The 13,030-nt window shown below is 47.1% G+C and overlaps 1 protein-coding gene across 1 annotated transcript; it reads right to left on the bottom strand.

Annotated features, from left to right (window-relative positions):
• Positions 1–678: 678 nt before the first annotated feature.
• On the bottom strand, positions 679–2,176 carry LOC148724941 (uncharacterized). Its single transcript, XM_088730740.1, has one exon. It carries the CDS (start codon positions 2,102–2,104, stop codon positions 755–757), a length of 1,350 nt encoding a protein of 449 aa, XP_088586866.1. The 5' UTR covers positions 2,105–2,176; the 3' UTR covers positions 679–754.
• Positions 2,177–13,030: the final 10,854 nt, after the last annotated feature.

Below are 13,030 nucleotides of genomic sequence, written 5' to 3' on the forward strand. Positions count from 1 at the left end.
TCCAGGACAGTGATTAGAAGGGTTAGTCGTTAGTTCAATTTTTACAAAGTCATGATCGGATAGTGCGTATACGCATGGAAGAATATTACACTTCGTTGCTAGGGTTAAGCATTTAGCGACGAGAAAGTGGTCAATTCTAGATGCCTGGGTATGGTCTTTGTTAGACCAGGTGAAAGTTACTTTGCGCGGGTTGTTTTCGCGCCAAATGTCTGTAAGTGAGAAGTCAGCACAAAGGGATCGGAGAAGTTTTTGATCAGACAATGGGATGGCGGAACAATTTAATTTATCCAGGACATTGTCTACACAATTAAAGTCTCCCCCGATCACTAGATCCCCTTGGGGGAGAAAGTAATTGTGCAGACAAAAGAAAAAACTTTTACGATCCGAAATAGCATTGGGAGAGTAAATGTTTACTAAATTTAGTTTAGAATTATAGTAGTCAATGAGTAAGCTCAATATTCTTCCGTCGGAATCGGTCAAAAAACGGATAATTTTTCCTGGGAAGTTTAGAAAAAAGAAGATGGCAACACAGGCAGACCTGCCAGTCCCGAAGGACCACAGACATTTGCCGCGCCAGAGTATTTCGAATTTCTCCGCTTGTTTTTTGCATGAGACATGTGTTTCTTGTAAAAGAATTATGTCACAGTTTGAATACTTTAATTCTTGAATAATTTTCGACTTTTACTGGAGGACCCGAGTCCTCGCACATTTAGAGAAATTATTTTAAGCTTACTCATTGAATATAAATAAAAAATTAATATCTGTACCGCCTTCTCCTAGGTTTAGCTCTCTGCCATCCATCATCATCAGTTTCTGAGCCAGAGTAGTCACGGCGGGAAGATCTATCGCGGTCATCGCGGCCGCGATAATAATCTCGATCGTTTCTATCTCTCTCTCTTCTGTCGTCTCTCCGGTCATCTCTTCGTTCTTCTCGATCGTCCCTCCCTCGCTCGTCTCTTCGTTCTCTTGGTCGTTCTCTTCTACCTTCGTCGCGTTGTTGTTCTCGTTGTTTCTCTTGATCTTGTTGTTTCTGTTGTTCTTGTTGTTTCTGCTTTTCTAGTAATTTCTGTTGTTCTTCTTGTTGTCGCTGTTGTTCTCTCTGTTGTTGTAGTTTTTTCTGCCTTTCTTCTCTTTCCTTGACGCGCTGGGCTCGCTCTTGTGTCTTTTCCTCTTCAGTTTTAGGTGGCGTTGGCTCATTATCGACGTTCGCGCTGAAGAGTAGGAAGGGGCATTGAGGCATGGAATGGTTGTCCGCTAAACAAACGGAACATCTTGGCGAGTCTTTACATTCTTGAGCTCGATGCCCAGGGCATTCACAATTAAAACAACGGACTGCAGAGCAGTCTTTGGCCATGTGGTCAGTAGCTCCACAATTCCGGCAAGCTTTTGGCTGATTTGGGTACCATATTTTAATAGGTTCACCAGCTATGTTGATGTTGGCAGGGATAGTTCGATGTAGCGCCATTCGAGCCGTTCTTACTCCATTCTCGATATGTTGTGCAATTTTGTCGCGCCGAAATGAAAGGACACGACCGTAGTGGCTGAGTCGGCCAATCACGGCAGTTTCGGGTAGTTCAGCGGGGGCTTCATGGACCTTGACGAGGACCAAACGATTTTCGCAGTCGCCCAAGAACACTTTGAGACCGGCAATCACGACAAAAGGTGTTTCAAGAGCGGCTTCTTTAGCTGCACGGCTCTTGAAAGTCACGATCCAAGATCTATTGGACGCCTTTCTCTGGATTCCGGTGATAGCGTCAATATCGATTTCTGCCGCGTCAAAAGCCTCGAGAATTATTTGCGATGTGACGATTGTATCAACGCTAAAATAAATGGAGCGATCCTTCGTGATTTTACTTTGACTAGGAGCATTCAAAAAAGGCACGGCCTTAAATTTCACACCCTTATTTTCCAGATTTTTCAGTACCTCAGGGATTTCGATTTCCACGTCTGCGTCCCAGGACTGTGAACCTTCTACCGCGCTTGCGTCTACGGCGTCTCCTGGATTCGCTGTCGTGTTATCGGTAGTAAACTGGCTGATATTTTCACTTTCCTGGCTGTCCATATTGACCAATTGCTGCAAAAGCAAGAAAAATAAACTTTTCATAAGCCTTTTAACCTTACCCAAGAGGCCGAGAAGCTTTTACTGTTTCGGCCTTCTGGGCCTCATCAGTGCAGTTTTTTTATGTTTAAGGCGGACGGCCAGGCTCCCGTGAGGGCGGTGCAATGCCTGCCGACCTAAATGTCTAATCCAAACCCGCCGCCAGAGTGCAAGGGCTTGAGGGTTGGGACCGCCATAAACGGAGGGCCCACCAGGACACCAAACTCGCTGGGGGATCGAACCCCACCTCCCAGGTTAATCACACACTTTCAAAGATTAAACTCCCATGCTCAGATTAGTGATAATGGTTAGTCAAAGCACCAAAATACCACACTCACGCATACCCGCTGACACACTTACCTACCACAGTAGGGACAAAAGCAAACAAAAACATGGACAAAACATGAATAGAACAGAACCACTGTGCAGTACACCAATGAAGGAGACCCAGCACAAGTGGCTACATGACAGACACAACAGGACTGAAACGGAACAAAACCCCTGTGCAGTACACCAATGAAGGAGACCCAGCACAAAAGGCAACATGACGGACACAGGAACACACGGGGGAGAAGGGGGAGAACTAAAGATTGAAGACCAGAGAGTTGCCTGAGACAGAAGCAATAACGCCACGAGCGCACCACTTTCTGTGGAAGAAGCGACGACGTCTGCTAGATTTGCACCGCCTGAAGGCTAGAGGTAGGTAAAACTTCAAGCGGGCTTTAATGGACGCAATCACCGCAACGGCACCAGGACGAACATTACGGAACCGGTAATCGTTCCTACACAACCAAATACAGTACTTAGAAACATTAAGAAGGTAGACGAAACCCCAAGGGACAGAAATCAATTCACTCGTCTTAAACCCGAAAAGAACATGACGTAAAAGAATGACAGGACTCATAGGGGAGAAAACGAACAACAAAGACTGGACCCAGGAGAGAACACTCTGAGCAAGCGGACAATAGTAAAACAGATGCTCAAGTGACTCAACCTGGGGACCGCAAAAACAGAACGGAGAAACCGACAAACCAAAAAGAGAGAGGCGCCGAGCGGTGTACAGAACGCCATGCGCAATCTTCCAGTTAAGGTCGGTGACACGACGATCCAGGTCGAACATAGACAGGGTACGCCACGTGGCAGGCCAATCAAGATTAGGGAATTGAAGTTCATACTTGTACACACAACGGGGCTGGACCATGTTCTCAGAAAGGAGATACAAATAGCATGACTTAGAAGACATGCTGACAACAGGGGAACAGACCAAAGGAGACGAAGAAGCATAAACAAGGCAATCCCTGGACGTGGCAAAAGACCCATCAAGTTTCCGCCACGCTAGGATCAGAGACTGGTAGAATGGTGGCAAGGCTCTAGAGTCAACAGAAAAAGGGCGAGAAAACGCAACGAGAGGAGAGACACCAAGGACAGACTGAAACCAAAACGACATCAGTGAGACCCAACTGGAGGGAGAGGAGGCAAACCTCCTCACCCATTGACCCAGAAGAGCCCACACCTTGAAGCGAACACTGACCACTGAAAAACCACCAAAAAGAGCTGGCTGCACTACTGCAGCGCGGGCGACGAGCTCCCGCTTGCCAGACCAAAAGAATGAAAACACAAGTCGAGTAAGCTCCGTCTCCACCCAAGCCGGCATGTGGATGAGTGACGCCACATACCAGACCCGGGAGAGGGCGAGAGCATTAATAACGAGAGCCTTGCCGCGAAAGGTCAGAACACGTGAACGCCAGGATTTGAGAACATGGTCCACCGCAGAAATGCGCGGGCGCCAATTATCCTCTTCCAGGTTACCAGGACCGATAAACACTCCAAGGACCTTGAGTTTCGAAGGTGTCCAATCGAAAGGGACGGGGGAGTCCGTACGGCCCCGCCAGCCGCCCAACCAAAGGCCCTTGGACTTTCCGAGATTGATCTTTGACCCGGACGCCCGCTCATACTGATGATAAACTTCCAGAGCAGCTTTGATCCCATCGTCGGATGTTAAAATTAACGACGTGTCGTCAGCATACTGAGATATGGGGGATAGTGGGGGACACCCCGGGAGGGAAAGGCCAACGATACGGGGGTTGGAGCGAATACTACAGGCAAGGACCTCCGAAACCAAAACGTACAACAGAGGAGACAGGGGACACCCCTGCCGGACACCTCGCGAGAGACCGAAAAACGGTGTCAGATGACCATTTACATTAATGGCACTTTGGACCTGCCTGTAGAACAAGTCTACCCAAGCAATGAATTGGGGGCCGAAACCCATGGTGACAAGGGTAGATCGCAGAAAGCCCCAATCCACCCGGTCGAAGGCCTTTTCTTGGTCGAGGGATAAGATTGCAACCGCGGTGCCCGTAGACTCCGCATAACTCACAACATCACGGAGAAAGGTGACATTCTCCCCTATGAACCGACCCGGCACTCCACACGTCTGGTCCCGGTGCACGACCAGGTGAATGACACGGAGGAGCCGGCCAGCAATGGTTCGTGATGCCAGTTTATAGTCGACATTCAACAGCGAAATGGGACGCCAATTCTTTGGATCAAGACGATCCCCCTTTTTAAAAGACAACGAGATCACACCTCTACGCTGAGAGAGAGACAAAGAACCGGAGGAAAAACAGTCGTTAAGAACAGCTACGAGATCAGCACCGACTACGTCCCAGAAACGAAGATAGAACTCCGCTGGAAGGCCATCCAGTCCAGGAGCCTTGTTCCGCTTCATGCCCTTAAGAGCCTCATAGACCTCGAGGGGGGTGAGGAGGCCCTCACAACTATCAGCCCGATCTCGCGGAAGGACAGAAGACAGATTACCCAAAAGAGAAGATTGGATCAAAGTGTCAGTAGGAGAAGCCGTATATAAGTCGGAATAGAAAGAGCCGAGAGTGGCACACAAAGCAACAGAAGAAGAAACAATAGAGCCACCGGGCTCTCTCAACGCAGAGATGCGGCGGTCGGCAGACCGCTTCTTTTCCAGGCGGAAGAAATAGGCCGAGGAGGACTCACCCTCCTCAACCCACTTAACTCTTGATCGCACTTGAGCACCCTTGGCAACGTAGGTGTCCATAGCTGCCAGATCCGCCAGCGCAGATCGGTAAGGGCCCGCGCAGGAGGTCATGCCAGCATCCAGCTTGGCCGAAGATGATCGATCAAGGGAACGAGGGCAGCCCTCGATGCAGTTGTTTGAGATGACTTTTTGCGACCTGATGGTAAGGCCTTTTATCCGTCCTTTCCCGCGGTCCCACCATTTGGCGAGAGAGGGGAAGCCAGGAAGGGTACGACGCCACGAAATCCACTCTTCCCTAACGAGCTGGCAATTTTCCGGGTCATCTAACATGGATATGTTCAGTTTCCAGTAGCCTGGCCCAGGTGGGACGACGTCGGGAACAGAGACAGACAGCACTACTGCACTGTGGTCCGAAAAGGGGCAGCAGTACATAGCGCAAGAGGACACCGATGGGAGCCAGGCAAAGGGCACCCCAAACAGATCAATGCGCGACGCCAAACTGCCATCCCACCTGGTCCAGGTGAAACCCGAGGAGGAGGGATGGAGGTAACGCCACACATCCATAACACAACATGCCTCGAAAAGCTGGGCCAGCGAAGAGGAACTGTCTCTGTATGAACTTGCAGGTTCAGAACCATGCCGGTCAAGGGCTCGGTCAAAGACGGCGTTGAAATCCCCAGTAAGCACAGTAGGGACAGATGGATCGACTTTTGAATGGAGGTCATCAAGGAATTTATTCCGCGTAGGGTTGCAGTTAGGGGCATAGACACAGACCACACGGAAGACTTTGCCAAAGAGAGAGAATTCACATTGCAGATAACGACCATCGGCAGACCAGGAGTTTAGAAGAGATAAAGAAGAACGATAGAGAATAACACAACCACACGAGTGAACAGAACCAGGAGCCAACACAGACGAAAAGCCGGACGATGAAAACCACAAAGAACACTCAGCCAGAGTGACACAATGAGTTTCTTGCAGGCAGACAACATCAACCTTCACGGGGAGGGAACGCAACCACTGCAGAAAGCCAAACCTTTTAGACTGGTCCCGCAGACCATTACAGTTTAAGGTAAGGATGGAAAGAGCCATCACTGCGCACAAAAGGGAAGCCATCATGCTTAGGTCTTCTTCTTACCGCCCGAGGACCTCTTGCCAGCCTTACCCAATGCTGCTGCAGATGGTTTTGCAAGCTTCTTACGCCGGGACAAAGCCGACGTAGCCGGAGGTTCTGGATCCGGGTCTTGGGGGGTTGACTCAGAACCAGCGTCCGATGCAGGCCTCTTACGAGTAGCCATGGCCGGAGCTGTATCCATTTCGGAAAGCTCGTCAGCCAGGGCCAAAGAGCTAACATTATTCTTACTGGTACCTTTACCACTAGTAGAGCCTTTTTTGGCATTCTTATCCTCTTTACTATTTACTTTAGCAGGGACCACACTTGCAGTTTCCCCTTTACTAGATAAATTATCAGTAGCGCTACCGTGATTAACGTTAACTACACTAATTGAATTAGGGGCACTGTCAGTACCACCATTTACTTCATTACTAGACACTAGTTCACTATCATTATTTTCAGTTGACCCAGAAGGGGTCTTACCCGAGGCGTCTGCCCCTCTAGTTTGCTCATCATTCGGAGCCTCACTATTTCCTTTACAATTACTGACATTACTCTCTGACCCAGTCCGAGGAGAAAGATCAGTATTAGCGCTGGCATTGGTTAGATACTCAGCGAACTCAACCTCTTGTGGGGCACTATCAGCAAGTTGTCTAACAAAACTATTAGCTGCAACAGACAGCATTTGGACTGCCTGGGTAGCATAAGCCTCATCCTCAAAGAGAGGAGCACCCGACACCGAGGCCTGGGTACTAGCCGCTATCTCATCGGCCACAGGGTCACCACTGGCCGGGGGGACGACAGGAATCTGTGGCTGTACCAGTTGGCCGCTGGAGTCCAAAACAGGGGTGCCCAATTCCATGCCTGACACCTGGGAGGCCGCTTTACCCACCAAGGGTTCGGCTTCACTATCACCATCGACAGCGTCTTCGCACTCGATATCACCAGCCGCCTCAGCAGCATCGCCCTCATCAATGTCACCCCCATCATCGCCAGCCTCTTCCTCCCCACCAGCGCTACCAACCGGGGCCCCAGGGGCCACCGGGGGGGCCTGGGGAAGGATCCATGCAGATGTACACTCCCTAGCAAAATGCCCCGCCTTGTGGCAGCGGCGGCACTTACCCTTATCAGGGCACTGTTTTGCCGCGTGTCCAACTTGTCTACAAATATCGCATCGCAAAGGCTGGTCACGGTACCACACCTTGCAGCGAATACCCCCGATGGAAATGAAACGAGGGATTTCCTTTTTGACAACCATTTTGACAAGACGGCAGCCAGTAGAGACTGACGGCTTGCCAGGCCACATTTGATGGCGGACAGACTTGATCTCACCATAGCTTGAAAGCGCGTTCTTAACTGATTCCACTGGGCCCTCATAAGGAAACCAGTGGACGACGACCATACTAACTTGAGGGGGTGGAGGGGGGGGAGAAATGACCTCACATTCGACCCCATTAAGAACCACCGACCCACATTCCTGATAGTGGAACATAGCTAACGCACCCTTTTCATCATCAAAAGTCACCCTGGCAATAAAACCGGGGCACTGCTGGATAGACACAACTTTAGCAACATGCCCAGTTTTCTCTTGGAAGTGGGCATCTATATAACTAATTATTTGTGTGGAACTTGTCCCATTAGGGAACAAATTACAACGTATGTCAATGGTTCTTTGGAAACCAACCATAATTAAGATTTTGTAGTGTCCAAGACTCAACAAGAAACGTGAGTTCGGCCCCACGCAACACAGCCCAAAACTGGATGGGCGACCGAAAAATTTTGTTTCGCCGAAAACACACCGGAAAAATCGGAAAACGCCGAACACCCGGAAACCACGGTCGAAAAAGGCCGAAAGAAAGGACCGAAAAAACCCTCTGAAATCGGCACGAAGCCGGAAATCGGCAGGGTTGCCGAAGAAGTCCGAAAAACGCCGAAAGATAAAAAGGCGAAAGAGGACTAAAATCGACCAAAAGACAAATACTCACAAGAGTCCGTGCCCCAAGAGTGATCCTGCGCAGAATCCCAAAGCAGAGTGAATACTGTGGAGGTGAAGGAGTAAATCCTGGGCCTCATCAGTGCAGTTTTTTTTTTATGTTTAAGGTGGACGGCCGGGCCCCGATGAAGGGAGGTGCAATCCCGCCGACCTACATGTCTAAACCCAACCCATTGGCTTACGTGCAATGCCTTAGGGAAGGGGACCACCAGAAACGAGGGCCACCAGACGCCAAACTCGCTGGGGAATCGAACCCCACCTCACTTAAAAATTAACACACTCACACCCAAAAATTAAACACACCCGCTCATTACTTAACTAATTATTTTCTTTTGTTTTTCTTTTTATGACCTTAATTAATTACTTTGGGAACTTTTTGTTGAAAAATTTTATAGCAGTCTTAAAGTCCTCATCTTTCAAACCAATAAAGCGGGGATCTGAAGTCCAACGGCAAAAACGTTTTCGCTGATCAGGTGGTTTACGATAATCAACCGCAATCTCCCACAGGATTGCTCGGTGGTCTGCAGAACAGGCTGCCAATTCCGGAACTTCAAGGAAAACATCAGGGCCATTGCGGATATCACTCATGGGTGAAACCACAGGACTTTTAGATGGGGCCTGTTGAGTCCTCTTAACTGAAACGGGAACAGAGGAAGCGGGGCGTTTCCGGGAAACAGTGGTCCAGGGACCACTTTCACCAGCCATGTCAGAGTCAGCAGGGTTAGCAAAACCCTCGGTTGCTGATATAATATTCTCATTTCCAGTCGTTTCACAAGAGGCGAAACGGTCTTCGCTTGCATCAGAGTCTGGAGGGGAACCAACTTCATCTTCAGAGTCTTCAATAGCAGCGTCGGGGGTCTCTTCTTCGGCGGGAGTGCTCTTCACCGGAGGAACAGCCACACCGTTCTCTGTAACAGGGGCGTCAGCCTCAGCTGGAGCAGCCACGGTCACCTTACAATTCCGAGCCAAGTGCCCATCTTGATGACACCGGAAGCATTTTCCTTTGAGAGGACAATCAGCTGACTTGTGGCCAACTTTGCGGCAAGTCCCACACTGGAGGGGTTGCCCCCTATACCAAGTTTTACAACGAACACCGCGGATAGGGATAAACGGTGGAATGACATTCCTAATGACCATTTGGACGATGCGTGACCCGGTGGACACTGAAGGCCTTCCGGGCCAAACCTGATTGCGAACAGATTTGACCGTACCATATGCAGACAAAGCTGTGCTGATGGCGTCGTTTGATCCCTCAAAGGGGAACCAAGAAACTACAACAGTAGTAAGCTGGGGTGGAGGAGGAGGAGGCTTGACCACCCTACACTCTACATCACCCAACTTGATGACACCTAACTCCTCAAAAAATAACTTAGCAACATCCCCGTTCTCTGCAAAAGTGACTCTGGCAACACGGCCAGGGCATGCCTGCACCGCAGCCACCCGATGATCAGACTCTCGGTCGAAAAAACCCAGCAACAGACCAACCGCTTGCGAAAAAAGTACCTCCTCAGGGAGCCCCTGACAATCAACGTCGATAGTCCTATTAAAGGACACGACCATGCTGAAGTTCGGACCCAACCCAAAGGGATGGGTGACCGAAACAGAGAAAAAGCAAAAAGAAAAGCAAGTTCGGATCGACCGAGAAATCCCAAAAAAGGGATGGGCGACCAAACAGAACCAAAGAAAAAACACTGCCAAGGAGGAAGAAAGTTGCAAGTTTTCCCTCCCGGCAGGTACTCACTTATCCAACAAAAATCCTCAGAAACCTCAAAAACAAACCAAAACAAACTCCCAACCACTAGGGAAAGGAGCGAACACTTACCAACAAGCAAAAGTCTCGTCAGTGCAGTGCTAATGCTAGGATGGGGGAGAACCGATATGGTTACCCCGAACGATCCCACATTTGTGGTATCGTCTAAGCCATGCCAGAGTGCTCAAACTAGGAAAGCCTAGTGAGCTATGCACAATGCTAGCGGCAATGACTCACCCCACAGTGCTCAATTTGTATGCCAAAAGAGCTATATCTAACTGCAGACATTATGTATTTATATATATACATATACACACACACATATATACATACATATATACATACATTGAGATAGAGAAAATTCTAAGAGACTATACTATCATCCCTACAAGGCTGTTTACCCACTCATTAGGGGATTTTGTTACAAAATCCTCTGATGATCGAGTAAGTATAAGCAAATAACAGGCTTGTAGGGATGAAGTATAATCTCTCTTTTTTCCCATCTCAATATACATCACACTCTATTTCTATGTATCAAGCACTGTATAATGGAAAAATCAATAAGGAATTTCTTGATCCTACGAATATACAAATAAATTGTAAACAACTGAATGATTACCAACTATTTCGCACTGTCCACTACTGCTCCATGTCGTTGTTGCAGGTATTGGGAAATAGTGTCCATTAACTATGGCATCCCTGTCATGAAATGGCCAGCATTCATGAACTTGCTGGTCACATTCAGGGCACAAGTGTCGCATGATGGAACACATGTCACATGTCACAACTGCAGCTTTATCTAAGCATCTGCTGCACATGATATTTTCAGTAACAGCATAAGTGGCTTCCAGTAATTCTTTAAATATTGTTGACCGTTGCTCTTCCCAGCTTTCAGTCAAGAGTGTCTGCCTTTCTGCCCAATTTTGTCTTTTTGGTGGGTTGCTTTCTGGCAACCTCTGCAAAAGCTCCTGTGCCTCCAACAGGATTTCTTTCATTTCTCCTTTACCAAAATGACAAAAACATGTTCATGTTGTAGTAACAACTCAGGAAATACAATCAACAAGGACAATGATTATGACAACAAATAGAAAGTGTAAAATCATATTGTTACACTTAGAACTAAAAGAAGCTTTAACCCTTTATACCATAACACCAGTATGCAAACTCTCCATACTATGCTCTTTACATTTCCTAAGGTGCTGTCAAGGAGAGTTGTTGCACAATAAAGAGCCTCTTGAGTTGATGATCATTTCATTTATTCTTGTGACCTAGATGTGTGTTCTAGGGATGATAGTTTAATGAGAAATTAGGTGCTAAACACTCTTAGATGTTAAAGGGTTAAGCCAAAAGCACCGGACATCCATGTTCAAGGAAATGTATGATTAGTTCATCAGGTTTTTAGCAACAAAATTTCTTCACCCTCTAACCGACTTAAGGAGGTTTAAATTCCTCTTGCCTTGCCATAACAACTCCGACCTTTTATAACTAAAGTAATGTGGGACTGAGTGACTCTACTGTATTTATTTTGCATCCTAGACCTATACTAATGAGCCACCACGTAAATAATCTGACATTATCCCTTCCCACCCTTACATCAGTATATATGTTCTCCTTACTGTCCCCTATACATTCCCATAGAGGCTGATGAGGAGACATTATTTCATAATCTACAGCTTCCCACTAGTTGGTCACCATTTCCTTTATTCTAATTACCCTCATGTGTGAATTGGGCGTGATATTGTAAGGAGAAATTAGATGGTAGCTAGTCACTCTTAGTGGGTTAAAAGGTTAGTTGAATTACTCCACAAGTAACTCCGCCACAGAAGCGCACATTAACACCAACCTCGATATTGATGATTACAAACCTCCTACTGTACTGGACGCGCGCGTGGTTTGATCCGCACTTTCATGTTCATAACTTACACTCGCATTCTATGAAAGGTCTTCAGAAAAAGAAGAAAAACGATCGATTCAGAGCTAACAAATTATTTTGAGCGGAGAAAAAGTTGATGTGGCATGTTCATTAATGAAAGCTGACAAGATGATTTACCATCACGTTTATGAGGAGCTGAGGTTTCAAGGATAGAATTTGTATCTTTTCGTCTTCTTTTCGATTGACCAGAGTATGTTCCCTTATTATTACGAAGTCCTGAAACGGGGTCACTAGCAAATTCATACTGTCGAGCTTTCCGCTGTGTCTTCTTTGACAAACCCAACAATTCTTTCCCTTTACTGAGAAGCTCGGACATTGAGGGCAGCTATCTCTTTCGGTTTTCCCCTAGGAATAATTAGACGAGAGTAAGACTGAGGAAGACAAGCAGTATGCAGACTGTCGAAACGTCGCGATTCACATCAAAAGTGACAACATCGTGAGACAAACGATAATACTTTATCATTAATGAGACTACAGCTTACAAAGGGTCGAGGAAAAGACTGATTCTAAATTAGTAAAGTAAGAGTTACGGTAGCGAATGAAGTAAAGACTTTCACAAAATAATCCATCACAACTGAAAGCACCTTTTTCCGCCATCTTGGATGCTGTAAGAGTGTGGAACTGAAGCCTCCTCTTCATTTTAAAGCGTCAAGAACGCATGTCGTGAAATTACCATAATCATTAATTTGGTGCCAATTAAGAAATAATGATAATCATTATTTCGGTCTCGAGATCATGTTGAATAGTGGGAGACGAAGGGATTTGAGGTTCTTGCTTTGCAAAGATAATATATAGCTGTTTGACGTGCGTCATTACTTTCGTATGAGGTGTTCCGTTTTTGGAAACGAAGAGGGTACTCCTGGATGGAAGGTAGGAAAATCTGTGGCATATTGCGAGTCGTGTTTCAATGAAATGATGGAACGTGAATCAAGTCAGAGTAACATGACGAAAAGCCAAGATGACAAAGCAAAAACAAACAGCAAAACAAAAGCATCAGTTAAGCAATTAAGCAAACGCTCAACTGTAGACGTCTTCGACACGGTCTAGCACTGAAATAAGTAGTGCGCCCGGGAATATTGACAGCGAACAGAGTTAAATTCGACAGAGTTAAATTCGACGTTTGAATCAA

The sequence above is a fragment of the Stylophora pistillata genome, chromosome 8 (genome assembly GCF_964205215.1).
Source record: "Stylophora pistillata chromosome 8, jaStyPist1.2, whole genome shotgun sequence".
In the NCBI taxonomy this organism is placed as follows: Eukaryota; Metazoa; Cnidaria; class Anthozoa; order Scleractinia; family Pocilloporidae; genus Stylophora; species Stylophora pistillata.

What these genes read in the sequence shown, in the direction of transcription:
- LOC148724941 (XM_088730740.1), bottom strand. Translation starts at nt 2,104, where the DNA reads ATGAAAAGTTTATTTTTCTTGCTTTTGCAGCAATTGGTCAATATGGAC.